This window comes from Rhagoletis zephyria, unplaced genomic scaffold (genome assembly GCF_001687245.7).
Source record: "Rhagoletis zephyria isolate East Lansing unplaced genomic scaffold, Rhagoletis_zephyria_1.1 Rzeph_scaffold_00142, whole genome shotgun sequence".
NCBI classification, from domain to species: domain Eukaryota; kingdom Metazoa; phylum Arthropoda; class Insecta; order Diptera; family Tephritidae; genus Rhagoletis; species Rhagoletis zephyria.
The window spans coordinates 447,793-464,359 of NW_016157226.1; the positions used below are offsets into that span (position 1 = coordinate 447,793).

The 16,567-nt window shown below is 33.5% G+C and overlaps 2 protein-coding genes across 6 annotated transcripts in view; both read right to left on the bottom strand.

Annotated features, from left to right (window-relative positions):
• LOC108381953 (mucin-19) overlaps positions 1-9,397 on the bottom strand; it is a 111,415-nt gene extending 102,018 nt beyond the window's left edge. The window contains exons 1-2 of one of the 4 annotated variants that reach the window (XM_017638351.1): positions 9,215-9,397; positions 4,095-4,493 (exon numbers count right to left, since the gene is read on the bottom strand). In XM_017638351.1, the coding sequence (XP_017493840.1) occupies positions 4,095-4,197 (103 nt within the window). In that variant the 5' untranslated portion in view covers positions 4,198-4,493; positions 9,215-9,397. The remainder of the gene's footprint in view (positions 1-4,094; positions 4,494-9,214) is intronic. The other 3 variants (XM_017638366.1, XM_017638374.1, XM_017638359.1) reach the window with 3 other exon arrangements.
• Positions 9,398-14,501: 5,104 nt separating this feature from the next.
• P32 (complement C1q binding protein P32) lies at positions 14,502-16,159 on the bottom strand. 2 transcript variants are annotated; one of them, XM_017638398.1, is made up of 6 exons: positions 15,782-16,159; positions 15,487-15,637; positions 15,232-15,425; positions 15,085-15,173; positions 14,824-15,018; positions 14,502-14,789 (listed from the first exon to the last, which is right to left on the bottom strand). In XM_017638398.1, the coding sequence occupies exons 1-5, from the start codon at positions 16,017-16,019 to the stop codon at positions 14,869-14,871; spliced, it is 822 nt and encodes a 273-aa protein (XP_017493887.1). In that variant the 5' UTR covers positions 16,020-16,159; the 3' UTR covers positions 14,502-14,789; positions 14,824-14,868. The 2 variants fall into 2 exon arrangements, with proteins under 2 accessions (XP_017493887.1, XP_017493881.1); XM_017638392.1 differs by having other exon boundaries at positions 14,502-15,018; positions 15,782-16,158.
• Between the last annotated feature and the right edge of the window lie 408 nt (positions 16,160-16,567).

The window sequence follows — 16,567 nt, forward strand, 5'->3', positions numbered from 1 at the left end:
TTTTTTTCGTGAAAAAAGGGCGGCAAGTTATGAATTGCCTAGGGGCGGCAAATATTTAAATCCGCCACTGTCTGCAGCAGTTTGTTTAAATTCCTTTAGAAGCGCAACATAGCCTGCAAAATGCTCTCAACGAAAAAGTATTTGCCTATTTGAAACTTTGAGGCGCTTAAAGCAAGTTAAGCAAAGCTGCCATTTGGCCAGCCTTCAGAAGTTTTAGTATATTCCAAATAAGTCTTCAAGTATTCCGAGGGTCAATTCTCGTTCTGCGTTAAGGCCAGTATGCAGCTCTCAAGAAAACGGTCAAGAAAAAAATTGCCATTATTTTGTGTGTGTGTCCTAGAAATTTAGGCATCTGATATTTCACAGCCTGTGACAGCCTCACTCTTTCCTCAAGAAATAATGGAACGGGCATATATTTCTGTTGCTAACATGGGTTGCCTTGTGCTCTTTTTTTCACAAAAAAACTTTAGAAAACCGTAGTAGAAAGCGTAGCAAATTTCTTAAGAATTGCGTAGTAAGGAAATTTGACTCCAGAAAATTTCTTAACCACTTCTTGTACGTCATTTTATTTGGAATATTCAATTCCGTCACTGAAGGTCTGCTGGGATCAGGGTTGCCACTGATGAAACAAAATATTTACCATCTACCAAATCTACCAAATCTGGAGAAAATCTACCCATAATTTGTATAGTTATCTCAATAAAAAAAACTATAAATTTCTTTTATTTTTTTAGTTACTTGAATAAAAAAATTAAATTTTAACTACCTATGTAAATCAAGCTTTCAAATTTTATACAACATTTAGAAAAATTCGACTCTGACTTTTTAGAGATTTTTTTGGAACACAGTTTGCTAGCCCTTGGAATTCTAGTGTAACTTACAATGGGCCCAATAAAAATTTTAAAGTGTTAGTACCAAAAACAACGTAGTTATATGCCACTTTTTGTAAACCCCCTATCTGTTTTTAATACTCTTTTTTAATGTTTTTTTGCTTCTCCTGTTAAATAAAAAATTTTTTGGTTAGGGCCTTTGTGAATTAAGGTACGATTTCAAAAAATTTTCAAACATTTTATTAAAAAACTCGAAATTTTGATGAATTCTTCCAAATTTTGTACAAAGTTTGAAACATTTATTTATATATATTTTTGTTATAGTGTGAATTATATTTAAATATAATAATAATATATTTTTTTATTAATTTACAAAATTCTACCTAATGTTTTTTTAAAAGTGGTGAAAAGGTTTACGCGGTACATTTAAAAAAAAGACAAGTAAATTAAATTATAAAAAATAAATAGTCAAAACTTGTCAATGTGTGGGTGTCGTATATTCATGAGAAGCACTATATTTGCACCCATAACAAATTTACTTGAAAAGTTTATAACCTATAATTTGTTAATTAAAACTGTTACAGACTCGGTAAGTAGGGTGAAAACACGTTAACCTCTGCACTTGAATTTATGCATCTATGTACATAAATTAGAAATGTCTGCTTGAAACTTGGATCAGGGAAATCAACTACGAGTAAGATTAGTATCAAAAATGACCTTAGCACAGCGAAAAATGTGTGTGAACTCAAAAAATTAATAAATATATTATTTTTTTAAAATTCACTAAATCTGTTGACCTTTAAATAATTTTCACACATTTTTTACAAGTGAAGTTCACAGACAGCTAGCGTTGTTGGTATTGCAATAGTTCTCAAGTTGAATGTATAGGAAGTTTAATACATACATACATATTTCCGTTAAGCTATAATATAATAGATTTATTTATTATTTAATATGAAAAAAGAAAAACCAAAAAGCTGCAACAAAGACACGTACGTGTAAATAAATAACTGCAGTTCTTTCCACGCGACACTCTTTTGTCTGCTTGCACTAAATGAAAAAAGTTAGTAGAATTTCAAGACCCACGTATACGTACTTATTTACGTACATGCGGACGTATGCTACTTTCATGCGCACGCAGTATTACTTAGTACAATTTCCGGTCGTCAGCGCACTTAAGCAAAGGTCAAACAAAGAGAGTCGCACATAAAACAACAAAAAAAATAAATGGCAAAAAAAATATAAAAACAAAAATCCAAACGCATTTTGTTGTCTACTATCCGCATTCGGCGTTCTGGTGCGTGGGAAGCAGCGGAAGTGGCAAACAAAGTCAACAACAAATAGGCAAACAAATGCGAGAAAACCCAAATTAAACTGATTATTAATAAATGCTCTGATTTTTCTGGTTTGTTGTTAATTTCTTGTTTCTAATTTTTTTTTGTTTTTAATTTGTTTTGCTTTTTTGAGCAAATTACGTGATTTTCTTTTATTCCTCAGCAGTTTCGGATACTTTTAGCGAAATCATTAGGTTAATAGTCGCAATGAACTTTGCTAATTTTTTGGAGGTCAACTATGTCATTTCTGCTTTGAAAGATTTTTTTTAATAATTAGTCAAATTAAATTTCATTATAACCAATTATTGTTAAATATAATAAGAAAGTGGCTCATGTTTAGATTAGGTCTGTCATTAACGCTCCAATATAAGAAATTAAGAATTTTCGTGGAAATTCTGTAAGCCGCAGCTATAACACCATGCGACAAAAACAAAAAAAAAAATTGAAAACACACGAGCACAAAATTGGAAAACACACGAAAACTGCATTTTTAGTTTTTCTCTCTGACGTCAGAATTTTTTGAAAAGGACTTTGAAATTTGAAAGATATGATTAATTCCAAAAGTTTCAATATGGGTACCAAATGAGAGAAAAAATTCTGTAGAATTAAAAAATAAAGTAAAATTTTGCGGTTCACAAGGACAAATATCTGTTGAAAATGACCTCGTAGTAAAATTTGTTTTTTTAAACAAATAAAGTTAAAAGGCAGAAATTCGAGGGAGTAGTTGGGTGTATATTAGTCCTTAAAATATAGTTTTCTCAAAAATAAATATTTCAAAATTACAAGGATATTCTAAAAAAAATTTTAAAAGGGCATTTTCAATACTTACTCGTCTATATGCATCATAAAAATTAATATGTTTTAATTCTATGTACATTTTCTTTTTAATTTGATACTTATGCTGTCTTCCTCCACTGCACGGAATTTTTTTAATTATTTTTTTGAATTAATCATATTTTTCAAATTCCAAAGTCCTTTTAAAAAATCCTACATTTACAGTGGTGGAAAAATAAACAGGGACGCGATATTTTAACAAACTTTGTCAATTTTGCTTTTGTTTGTTTAATATTTGTTATTTTTTATAAAAGTATTGCTCATTGTCTAAAAAACCATATAAATTCATATTTCAAAAAATTATAAAAATTTTGTAAAGCTGCATCTAAATTTTCAACTTTTTAATCAGCTTTTTTTTAATTTTAGTATTATGCTTTTTACATATAAAAAAAAACGGTCGAACATATGGAAGAAAATGCGTGGAAAAAAATTTGCCAAAAATCTATGCGATCTTTTAGCAACTTAAGATTTCCACTTTATTATATAAAAATTTAATGGGCTATAAAACTGCATACTCAGAAAAAATTTAAAAATCTGATTAAAAATTTTAAAATTCAGATGCAATTTTGCAGAATTTTTATAATTTTTGCACAAAGTTTTAAATATGAATTTATATACATTTATAATGAGCAGTATCATTATAAAAATAGTAAGTATTAAAAATACATATTTTTTCCAGCACTTAAGTAATGCCGATTTAAAAACGAAAACCGGAATTTAAAGTTTCAAGAGCACATTCACCCTATATAAGTAAATTTTACAACAAAATACCCCAACATCCTAACAAAGGTACATATGTACATAAATAACTGAAGTTCACGGTGTTTTATTTCGTCTGCTTGCACTGATTCATTTCCTGCTATTGCGCAACTGCAATTCTTCACAGCAATAAATTATGTAAAAACCCAAAAAAATTCTGCACATACACTTACAAAATAAAGGGAGCCAACTATTGCCACACACAATGATTGGCAAGCGCAACCGTAAAAAATTCCCGCTAAATGCGCCGTTTTCACGGGAATCAAAGTAAGTAAGTAGAAAAAAAGTGTACATGGTAAAAAGTAAATATCACTCATTCAATCAGCGAAGAACTCACCTTGTGACTGTCCAATGGCGAGCTGCGTTGCCAACGTCAGCATCCAGGTGAGCAGCGGCAGGCGCTTGAGAATGCAGCGAACACAAAACTGTGGTATTCCCATGCTGCTGTGTGCGAGTGTGTCGACCACACTGAGTGTGCGTGCAGTTGTTGTTGTTATTATGATGCGCAGTATTAAATTGGTTTTTTTTTTGTGTTTTTACTATGAAGGTTTTTTGTTATTTTAATTTTTAAACCTTTTGTTAAAACAAGTATTATGTTTCTTTGTTGGCAAAACACATTAATTAAATTTTTAATTTTTTCAATTCTTTTTTCACAAATTTTCTCATTTGCTCATTTCAGTTTGATTTTTGTGCAATGCATTCTTTTGCGGCGCGAACACATGTGGCGATTTTATTGCTAAACAATTGAGTTTTGTGGTGTGTAAATAATTTTTTTTTGTTTCGCTAAGAAATTAATTTTGTAATTATTTTTGTATTATTAACAGCGCGTGATTTTTGTTTTGTTTGCTATTGTTATTAAGATCGAAATCCAGTTCTCGATATCGTTAAAATATGTATTTTTACCGTTATTTAGATTAAAAAAAAAATTACAAGTTAATAAACAAAGAATATGGAGGCATTGCTTGGTTACTAAAGCGAGCGAGCGGTCGCAGGGTTGGCAGCGGCGAATAAAATGAGAAATACAGAAAATAAGTATGTGTGAAATGTAATTGGTTTTAAAGCTAAAACAACAATAACAACAACAGCAGCGTTAACCTATGTATGCCCGCTGGCGCAAACAACTCGTATTTGTAATTGAGACGCCAGTGGTGGGGAGCTATACGTAACTAGATGACAGCATTCTCAAGGTTATCAGCAAAAGCAAGTTGCATACATACATCTGTACATATGTATTTCCATATGTACGTGTATAAATATGAGCGTTTTGCATGCGTAAAGGTGCATGTGTGTGTGTGAAATGCAGGCTGCAGCTAGCGCTGTTACTTTTTACTTCTTTTTGTATTAAACTGACAATTGTTACTGATTTATTATAATTGTAGGTGTTGTTGTTAATGTTGTTATAGGATTGTTGGTACTTCTTTGCTTCATTGCATTGCTTGAGTATTTTATTTTTTATTTTTAGTGAACAATGTACATGCAACTTATTTGCTTCTTCCATATTAAGTTGAATATACTACATATGGTATATTTCGAGACCATAAATGGGTTTCAGCAACAAACGTCTGTTGCTTTTGCGAGCTAGACGTAGAAACGCCAGAACACATTATCTGTGAATGTGACGCTCGCGCTAGACGCAGGCTAGGTCGCCACACTTAGTCCATCTGAAAATGGGTACAAAAGACCCCGGACAGAGTGCTAATCTCCTTTGTTTCCATTGGCATTAACTGCAATTACATAAGTATTGATGGAAACTACCTATAAATTTATGGCTATGAATGCTGTTTGTCTATCAAAGTAAATGTTTGCCTCCCTTATCGGCATTAAACAATTGGACACCCATTCGAAAACTTCTGTAACGGCAGCCATATTTATCTATGTGTTTGATGAGGAATTCCCAATTTGGTATCTTAACCTTCAATGTCCAGTCAGAGTTCTTAGTGAGAGTTCTTAGACCTCACGGTCAAGGTTAAACTGTCCCTTAGAAACGCCACTCTACTTTCAAAAACCTTGTATTGCGTATTACCCTTTGACATACGCCAGTGGCTGAGGGCCTTGAATGCTCCGCACTTTTCATGAATTCTTCCAGTTGGTGCCCAGTTTGTCTAGTAAATTTTTGCAATTTTCTACCATCATTGCTATCAGTTAAAATCGGTTCAGGATTCCCAATGCCTAGTGACTGTCCAACATTATGTTTATAGTAGACCCATTAGTTCTTCTGGTGTGGACATCTGCCCACTGATACACTTTTCTGAACTAATTTTCAAGCTGCTTAGATTCGGTAATATTGGAGCGCTCCAACGAGCCTTTTTTCAAGGAGTATAGCTCGAGGCTTGTGCTGATTAGTACTTCTCTTGGACATACACCCAAGGCTTATATAATAGCCACAGCCAAGCGATAAAGCTTCACTAGAGTGACGGCGGGGCTTAATTGCTTGTCGTTTGACCACCAGACCAGTGCTGCGTATTTGATAATCTGAAAGGAGGTAAGACTAATTAGTCTATATGCGTAGGGAAATGTTTTAAGCTTTGTTCCGCTTTCGATATGAATACGACTTTGACCTCTTTCCATGATGATTGTATATGAGCAAGAAGTAGTGTTGCTGCCAGTGTCCTGACTAAGGTTCTAAATATGGACCCTGGATTTGTATGCACTAGAAGTAGAAGAGGCCGTTTCTTTATTGACATTCCCTCCGGCGAGGTCAATTTTCTGCTTATTTGCGCTCACTGCGCTAACAGCACTTATGACAGAAAGTAGACCTTGAGGAATAGAATCCTACAGAAGCCTATATGTTTCTTCCAATGATCCAATTTAAGTGCCTTCATAAGGCGTTATGCAACTGGCAGGGAAGAGAATACCCTAAAATTCCAGCGGTTCGTAGCCATTTTGGACCATCTAAGCTGTTGTTAGCAGTTAGAGCTGATTTATGTTGAAGTATTTGCTGACCTTATGTCGAAGCTTACTGGGTTTACCGAATCTCTCAACCCAACAACAACAACTGATGTAAGTGAATTAATGTCGGGAAATGAATGGCGATTTCGTTTCTATAAAAAATTTTGGCTTCTCATCGCCCTCTTCTTAGTGTTGCTTTTTTTGGTAGAAACGAAATCGGCATAAAATTATGCCACACTCATTTAGATACATACTTTTAAATAACAAGTACCTTATGCAATTGATTTAAATGACATTTCTTCAAAGCATTTTGAATGATTTTTAATTACTGGCGCAATAATTAGTTATTTAATGAATTTTCCCACAGCAAATTTCGTGTTTTATGAATGTATGTATGTACAAATACATCCCTACTTATGTAGTTGTATTTCTTTACCATGCAATATGGTTTAGTGCATCATTTATTTTTGTTTATTTTTTTTTTTTTTTTTTTTTTTTTTATTTAGTCAAATTAATAAATTGCTTTACTCAGCGGGATATTGTTTAACGCTAACCTACATGTATAATTCGTCTGACAAAAATGGGGAAAATAAGAGATCAAGCGTAGCCTATATGTCGGTACGTCGCTATGTACATATTTATGTATGTATTTAAATATAAAATAATAAATAAAAATTAACTACACTCTCTAAACTCGAATTGGTTGAATGATCAATTGAAAAGTTGCATAGCAAACAGCAGCAAAACACAAAAGACTTGCGAAACGAACTTGCAAGCATAGCGGCAGAGGGATTGGTCGCCGTTTTAAAAAGCGGCGACGCGCGATTGACAATGAGTGAGTGAGTGAGTGTGGCGCATGTAGACTAGTTTGGTGGCTTGTTTATTTAAATTTGTGACCACTTTGCTTTGGTTTTGCGCAAACCGCTTTAGCAACGATTAAACGGAACTGCTCAATGGAAATTTTTGTATTAATTTTATTGCGATTTTTTAGGCTAAATGAAGGTTGAATATTTATGAATCACTGCTAACATTAACAAATTTTCTTTTGATTTCTATACTTTGTTTTCCATTTGCAATTATATTAATTTTATTTTTATGGCTTATCGGTAAATCGAATCGTACGTTTGTCAAGTGGCTTTGACTAACTTTTACTTTGATCCGTTTATAACAACAATTACAGAAGCGAGTTGTTGATAACTGTAAAAATTTAAGTTCACAAAAGGCAACTCTGATAAAAAAATTGCAAAGGCGCAAAGCGCTTACATGAATTTTAATTTTTAAAGGGAAAAGAAAAAGGGGATGTTCGAAAATGAGTAGCAAAAACTAGTACAAGCATTCAAAAAATACGGCACAGTTATAAATAAGTTAAAAAGTGGCCTTAATTTTGGGGAAATTGTGTACGCTTATTAATATTGCATTTTTTTTATTTGAATAATTGTAAATTAGTTGTTGTCCTCTGAGTTTTTCTTTACTTTCTAGTTCTAAAAAAAATAAATATTTTTAATTTAATTTTGTTTAAGGGAATTCGATAATATAAAATTACTGTACATATTAAAAATAGATTTATTAATTTTTTTTTACTTTTATAGCCGATTTTTTAAAAGGAGGAAGGTTATCGATTCAGCGAAACTGTCGTAACATATTAATTTAGTTTAGTTCCGATCATTGGCTCATGAAGAAATTAATGACACTCCTAAATTTTTATATTATTTTTAAAGTTTGTTGTAGTTTTTGCTTAAAAATGTATTGTTATTTTTTTTTTAATATTCATACGTTAAAATACGTAAAAATTTTTGACAGAAAATTTTAAAACATTAGAAGTGCTAAAAAGATATTTTTTTGCAAAAACAATAAACGAACAGATTAAAATGGCAAACTGATGCGCTAAAAAAACAACAACAAAAACCAAGCAAATAGTCACCTATTTCTTTAAACCATCCCTTTTTTTTTAATAATATTTTAATGTCTCTTAAATTTGTTTGTCAATATTTTTAATATGTCTGCAACTTTTTACGCTTTTATTTCATTTAGTTTTCAGTCATTTATCACCATAACGCTACACATCACAACCGCTGCCCGCTCGCTTGTCGCCAACGCTGATCACAACGAGTGGCAACTAGGAACACAAAGACAAGCACTCGCTTGCACCATTCCACCCTCCACTGTGCTGCGCCGCACAGTTTTTGAAATGCAAAATGATTGCTGTCGCTTGCATACAAATTAATACAAGACTGAAATTTGAGCCACCGACAGCAGCGCCATAAGCAACGACAAAAACAATAACACACAAAAAAACGACAGTATTTCCAAATAAGTATGTAAGCTGTGAAGTGGTTAAAAATGTTTTCATAAAATATTGTTTGCAAGGGGTCGTTTTTAATACATATTTCTTTCTTTCATTCTGTTCACAAATCATTCACTCTTCCATTTGTATAAAAATTTTATATTTCTCGATTACTGTGCAGTCAAACACACATAAAACAAAACAACAGTAGTACGTATTTTGACAAATTCAGCCAAATTTTTGTAAACCAAAATGTATAGGAAGCTACACTAAAGTCTAAAGACTTCAGCAACAAACTGGACACATGAACGCACTCGTTGAGGCATTCCAGAATGCACGAGTTTTTATTGCAATGCCATTTTTGTTGTTATTAAATATTACTATTATGATTTTATTGTTTTAATTATTCGCAAACGATTTTTTTCAGCCACGTACAGCGCACCAGCGTTAAACCGTTCATAAACGCGTTTCGAGTAAAACTAACCTCAGCTTTCGTTATTAGCCAGCGTCAAGGTAGTCGAGTTGTTGTGGAGTAGAGCTTGCGGTATAGGCTTGGCTGGTAGAGTGGTAGCACAAGAATTGGTAGCAATGCAAGAAAATTAAATGGCAGTGACAAAGAGCCAAGTGCTAAAGTGGAATCAGAAAGCAAAAGCGAAGCAGAAAAAGTACAACAAGGCGAGAGAGAATTTATGGCGAGTCTGATGGTTTTCGCAAAAATAACTCGGCCAGAGCAGTTTTAATGGGAGTTGCGAAGGGAAAACGACGAGCGGTAAAACTATTAAATTCAAGAGATAAAGAGTGGAGTACAGAAAACGTAAGACTGTTTGCAGAAAACCGTTAGCAGCAGGTGGTATAACGTAAGAGACTTGGTTAGGTTTATTTCATCTAAACTTAAATCTAATTTCTCTTATACATAAACCAAATATTTTACTTAATTTTTGAAGTTTTTGAAAAGGACTCATAAAGAGCAGCAGCTGTTATGAAGAAGAAAAATTCATATAAAATGACGCACAAGAAATGGAAAGAAGTTTTTGCTTATAAATTTTTTTTTTAACCTATATGCAGCTTGCAAGAAAAAAATTGCTCATACATACATTTATTTCTCCAAGAAAAGTTACAGCAAAAGCAAAGTACTTCTTCAATAATGAAAAATATTTCTTGTAATTTCCTTGAGAGCTGCAAACAGCCCTTACGTGAAATTAGATTTTAGTTTAAAATTAAGTAAAAATTACTCGTTTTTTTGAAAAACTGTTTCAATTAAGCAGAAAATACAACCGACTTCAATGCTCGCATAAAAATGTATGAGTACCGTTAATTTCTTCATGATGAAATGATCGGAACTAAACCAAAGTAGTATGAGACCAGCCTTTCCGATAAAAAAAGAATTATCGAAAACGCTTCACGTGGTTGAAATTTATGCGCTAACATGCACAAAAAAAAATATTCCGATGAGTGATAGATAACCTTGGTTTTTGGTTTTTTTTTTTTAAGCCGGTTAAAAATAGTCAATAACAAATGTATTGAGTAAAGAAAAAAGCAATAATGTGCAAAGAAATAAGTGATCTGACTAACAAAGTTCTAAATGCTTGCAAAACAATATCAAACAAAAATTCATATTCGGCATTATCACGAATTCCATGTGAACAAATATTCCCGAAAATTAAAAAGCAAAACAAAAACCATTTTCCCAGTTTTGGTTTTTGTTTTTCCTGATTAATTCACATAAAGTTGGCGATAAGGCTGATTAATTACTTTTTAAGGGAAGACTGAGAAGAATGAATTATATACTACATATAGTTATTCATATTTTAAGAGATTTATCACTTATTTAGGGTTAAATGGTGTCGTCAGGATGCTTACATATCAGTTTATAATAAACAAGAACAAAAATAATTTTTATAAGTTGAAGCCCATTACAAAAAAAATCGAATCTCTGACTAAATCCTTATTGATAAGATAAGGCCTCGAATCGTTACATACGATATCGTATACGTATTACTCGTAAGCTTGTTAAGTCGCATCAAAAAATTCCTTGTCGTTTAAAGAATACTAAAGCCAGCTTCCCTACATAAGCTACTATTCCATACGAACACAGGTAGACACAACTGTCTTGTTCATAATATTTGTATAAAATGCCGGTATTAAGTAGTAGAAATTTTGTTTGGTAACCTCACTACTTTTATAATTTGAAACTGATAAAAAAAATACAATGCTCCAGAGATATTGACTTCTGATTCCTATAATATTTTGTGCATGTAATCAGATGTTTAGAAATTAACATTTTTATGAAAAGCGTTTTCATGGCAGAAATACATACGTTTAGAGATTTGCTATTGCCTCCTGCGTGCGACCACTATTAGAAAAAACTTTGAGTATGTTGGTCGTACTGTGTAATATAGCGCACTTCTAACCACTCTCCCGAATACATGTTAGTATGTACTTAAGTACTTATGTACATATGTATGTATGTACATGACACAGTTGTGTAGAAATTCCAGACATTTATGTACATATGTACTTATGTACATATATCAAGCCACAAAGAAAAGGAAACTCAAGAATTCATAAATTATTGAGCCCACATCTAGAAAATAGGATCACTAAACATGTATTCATAAAAACTTACAAAAAATAACAACATTACCTTCTAGTATCGCTGATCACTTCTCTAAACACAAATATTTGCAACAGCATGAACGCACTCATATTATACCACGCGATTATATCCAAAATAGCGAATTCGAGTTGTTTAATAAAATTTTATTAATTCTCCCAAAATTTATTAATAAAATCCACATTACAATTTTCACATTTTTTACACTGGCGCGAAATGTCATGCTTTTGGCGGTAGGAAGGAAATGAAAAACAGAAATGAAACCAAACATAAAGCATTGGCTTCAATCTTTGCGGTGCGAATAATGCAGCAAAGTACAAAACGGACGAATTTGCCGTCATATGGTTTCATACATTTTAAAATTCAAAATAGCAACGTGGGCGATGGAGCTTTGGTTTTATTCTGCTGCTTCTTCAGTTCGTTTTTCATTTCCTTTATTTCCTCATCCGTATTCGTTTGACAGTTCCCGCGCAGTGAAAAATTACAGTATGGCTCTTCCGGTGTGAAAAATGTTGTAATTAATTTGAGTATTTCTAAAAATTAAAATAATAAAGTTTTAAAAGGATATACTATATGTACATACATACATATGGGTTATTGGATATTTAAAATCAAATAGTGTGTGATTTTGAGATTTTCGTAACTAAATCGTTAATACTTCAAAAAGGGTGAATCCAAAGTTTTTTCTTAGCAAGCTGTATGTATATGTGTTTTCAGTGTTATTAAGAAAACCGTTTCATACAAGTTTTCGAAAGTTTCATGAAAATGGTGAGTACCCCACAATTAGAACAACTAAGTATTAGTGTTAATCCGAGTAGTGCAGGAAGCTTGAGTTGGTAGTTGGTCAGGAAAAATGATAGATAAACTTCTATCTATTTACGTGTGTATGTGACAATTTAAATTTTAATTGGCCTCTTGAAAGGTAATCTAGTATTTTCAAAGCTTTTGCCCTTAGAGGCGACAGGCTATGGCCTTTGAAGCTAACTAACCAATTGCATCGAATTTCGGCACAAGGGAGGGGTGTCCTTAGAGAATATTTTTTTTTATTAATGTCTTTGATTACATACCAGTAAACACCAAACTCATTTAACAAAATTTTTTTATATTTTACCTGAATCCAGCATGGAAAGAATTTAATAAAAAAAATTTAAAACTCACTTTCCATAAAAATTACAATTTCTGTTCTGCGAAATCCATTAGCGCTCTTCATTCCAATATGTGTAAGTCACAACAATAAAGGCCAGTGTTGAAATTAAAATGAAAATAAAAGTCGTTATGCAATTATTGCACAACCAAATCTATTTCTATTTCTATGCATGTTAATGTGTTAGTATTTTATGTCCGCTCGTGCTCACGTATTCCTCCTTTAGGTGCCAGTCGATTGACTACGAAAATGCATTCAAAGCACTTTTGCGAGCTCATCCACAGTCATCTATCACAATTAAGAGCAGCAGAGTGCAGCTTATGGCGCCTAAAGCTGTGTGATACATTCATACATATCCGAACAAGCATATCTATGTACAAGCATATTTAAGTATGTATATTACTTCTAGCAAATCTGGCTTTTTGATCGCAAGTCATCGATCTTCGACGATCCCACATAAATCGCAAGTCGAAAGGCTTTGGCAGCAATAAATGCATATATGTATGTGTATGTATTTGTATACAAATATGTCTGTGTCAGTATATAACTGCAGCAATAACATCGATCGTGCAGTGAAGATGTTGTTTTCTGTGCGACGAACTGCATTGCATCTACCGCCGCCGCACCAACAATCGTCAATTTTACATAACGTCAAAGATGTGCTGTGTAGATTGCAATCACGTTGCATTGAAGAATTGCCACAATTCTGAGTGGCAGTAGATAAGCTGTTGAAGGAGCGTGAGATACGCAATACACCCTTCACTGCAACGCTGCACGATTTGAACATTTATAAGCGTCTTGCGAATTAAGTACTAACGTACACACATATATATGTTTATTGTTGAAAGTAGGCTTTATTTAGTATGATCGCTTGTAAATCGGTTAAATCAACGCCGGAAATCGAGTTGAGCGTTTTTTATGTATGTCAATCACGTGTCGTCACTGCCAACGCCAAATTGTAGCAGCATCAACGTAATAACAATAGCAATAGATTTAGCAATCTTAACAACAATGACAATGCTACAGCTTGCTCTGCGCTGCTGCTGTAGGTAATCAGCAAGTGCCGATGCACTCGTAGTACCAGCTATGTGACAGAATGCGAATAGCAACAACTTCCTCTTCGTGTTAATATAAATTTTGCTATTTTTATTTGTTGTTGCCTTTTTATATGATTGTTTTAGCTTATGTCTGCCGGCGATTTTGTGTGCAGCACAATGAGGCATCGACACAGTTTTCGAAGTTTAAAAACTTTCAAAATTTGTTAGTACACATGTAATTATTGTATGTAGGTACCTAGCTTAGACCTAGGTACGTGTATATTGCTTAGTGCCATCAACTTCGCGTGCAGACAAAAATTTACTATTAAAATTTATAAGCATAATTTTTCACAGCGAACATAAGCGTTTATGTATGCAATATATGTATATATAAATAAACAAATATTTACTTATTCAATCATCCATACATATGTACTAACAATATGCAGTAGGACCACTCACTATTGCATGCCACTTAATTTTTTGTTGCTAAAACGTGAGCACTTCTAAATTGCACACGAAGAAACACCTTCACTTTGTTGATTTACAAGTATGTTTATAAATAGGATTGCCCTTATACCCTTTAGTTAGATTTTTTAACCTATGGCTAAATATTTCCTAACTGACTTTTCCTACCTAATTTACTATAGACCGGCTGATGACGTGATAGTTGACCGTATTTTATGTGCGCTTTCATTTCTATTAACGCCAATTGCTTCAAATGAATTTTGCATTTCATTCTTCCTTAAAAGTATACATATATGTATTTATTTTTATTTATGTAATTAAATCAACGCTTTTTTTACAAAAGTTATTTTATTATTGTAAATTAACCCATTGGGAAGTCAAATGCAAACACATCTGACTTTACAAACTTTTTGTAAGCAAACAAACCAACTGCTTAAATAGATAATCGTACTTAAAATGTGTATTACACCACGCAGCAAAATTGGCAGTCACACGCAGAAAACTTACATAACAACGCGAAAACATGTAGCTTCCAGAAAATGAAATATGGTTTCTACCTCGGTTCTCTCTACTTGCAATTGATCCTTACTTTATTTGTCATTAAGTTTGTATGACGTGAATAAAACGCGCTACCCAGTCCCGTGGAGGCAGCAATATTTCTGTGGCCATCAGATTTTACTTGCCGGAGGTAAATTTCGACAGACTTTCCAATAGACTTATATACGAAGTGTGCTCGAATGCCGTGGCAAGGTCCGAAAGTTTTTCAACAAATTCATTGCTGACCCCTTTCTCTTCTAGTAGATTCATCAGCAAGTCATAGAGATACTTTATTTGGGGGAAAAAAACCATTTGTACTTATGTGCATGCAAATGTCGTTTTCCATTCACTTACCCCATCTAGCACATCGCCAGCTACGGCATACACTTTATCGTTCCATTCGCCTTGGTAAATGCACATCTCATCGATACCAAAAATGTCATCTGTAATCACAATGGTAAGAAAATTATAATTTCATTACATAATTTGAATTGAACTTACTGTATTCACCCTCTTGCGGTGTTCCCTCCAAAAACGAGCATGTGAATGACAGTGTGGTAGAGCCCTTGACAATATCCACTTCAAAGCGTGGTTTGCTGCGCATCTCACCTATTTCAGCCTTTTCAGCATTGGGATCCAATTCAGGCTCATCTTCAGTGTCTACAGTGTGGTTGACATTAAAATTTATGACGATGCTGAACAAAATATTATAAATTAATTCACTTTGATTCATCAAATCGAATTCTTAATTCTCACCTCTCGTTATCACTCTTCTTGGTTAATTCTACATCAGCGCCATCCAGTTTCACGGTGAAGCCATCCAAAGTTGTGGGAATCGTCTTAACCTTTTGTGATTTACGTTCAGCCAAAATTTCTTCGGTAAGGAATTCGACAAGCTCCCGTTCACCTAATGTATTAAAATAAAGCGATTTTGAATAACTTTGATTTACAAATCTGCGCGCAATCATTTCATCACGTTTTTGTAGGTTATGTAATCAATCCGGTAATACAGCCGATTACTCCTGGCACAAATCGTTAAAACTAAAATTACCTTTAGTGTGCATGTGCTTGGCGCCGCCGCAACCACAGCTGCAGCTCAAGCTGGGCTTGTGCACACTCAGGACAGTACCAGTTGCACCTGATGAACCCGACGCTTCCGGATTTTTGCACATGTGCCAGAGCGTGCGAGTGAAATCACGCTTGCCAAATACATTTTTCAATGCGTTGGATGAGTTAGCGGCAATCAGACTGCTACCGAAACGAAGCACAGATTTCGTCAAGTTACTCATTCTTTTTTAATTAAATATATCCAAAATTGCGTTGAGAAATGCAGCCGCTGCAATCAATTTTTTAACCTCACGCGTTTTTCTTTTCAATGGGCGAATGTCAACTTTTATTTTGCTTTGTGCTTATCCGCTGCTAATTGTCATTCATAGGGAGATGCCAATGGTTTTTTATTGGAATTGGTTTATTTTTTTTCTAAAAAGGACTGCCAACCCCAAGGAGTTTGTATACACGGTGCAGCGAACAAAGATGGCGCCGTCAGTGGTACCGCTACTTTGATTTTGCCGATTTTGACAGCTGTGGTAACTTGTAAATAAGCCTTTGTTTACAATTTAGCGAAGGAGAAATTTGAATTATAAGTTAAAAATCAGTTTAAATTATGTTAATTTGCAATTTGTGAGTGACGATTACACTACAGTGATTAGGAGCTTAATGTGCGGAGTGCCTAAGGTTTTATTGCAAAATTATTTATACAAAATTATACCGAACGTAAGGGCCAATTTCATAACGAAACACTTAAAGTTCCTTTTGCAAAAGTTTCCTTTTAGTTAAA

Coding starts and splice junctions, on each gene's coding strand:
- P32 (XM_017638398.1), bottom strand. CDS start 16,019: ATGAGTAACTTGACGAAATCTGTGCTTCGTTTCGGTAGCAGTCTGATT. Junction 15,426..15,486: donor AAGAAGAGTGATAACGAGAG/GTGAGAATTAAG, acceptor TATTTTGTTCAG/CATCGTCATAAATTTTAATG. Junction 15,019..15,084: donor CTGGCGATGTGCTAGATGGG/GTAAGTGAATGG, acceptor CCCCAAATAAAG/TATCTCTATGACTTGCTGAT.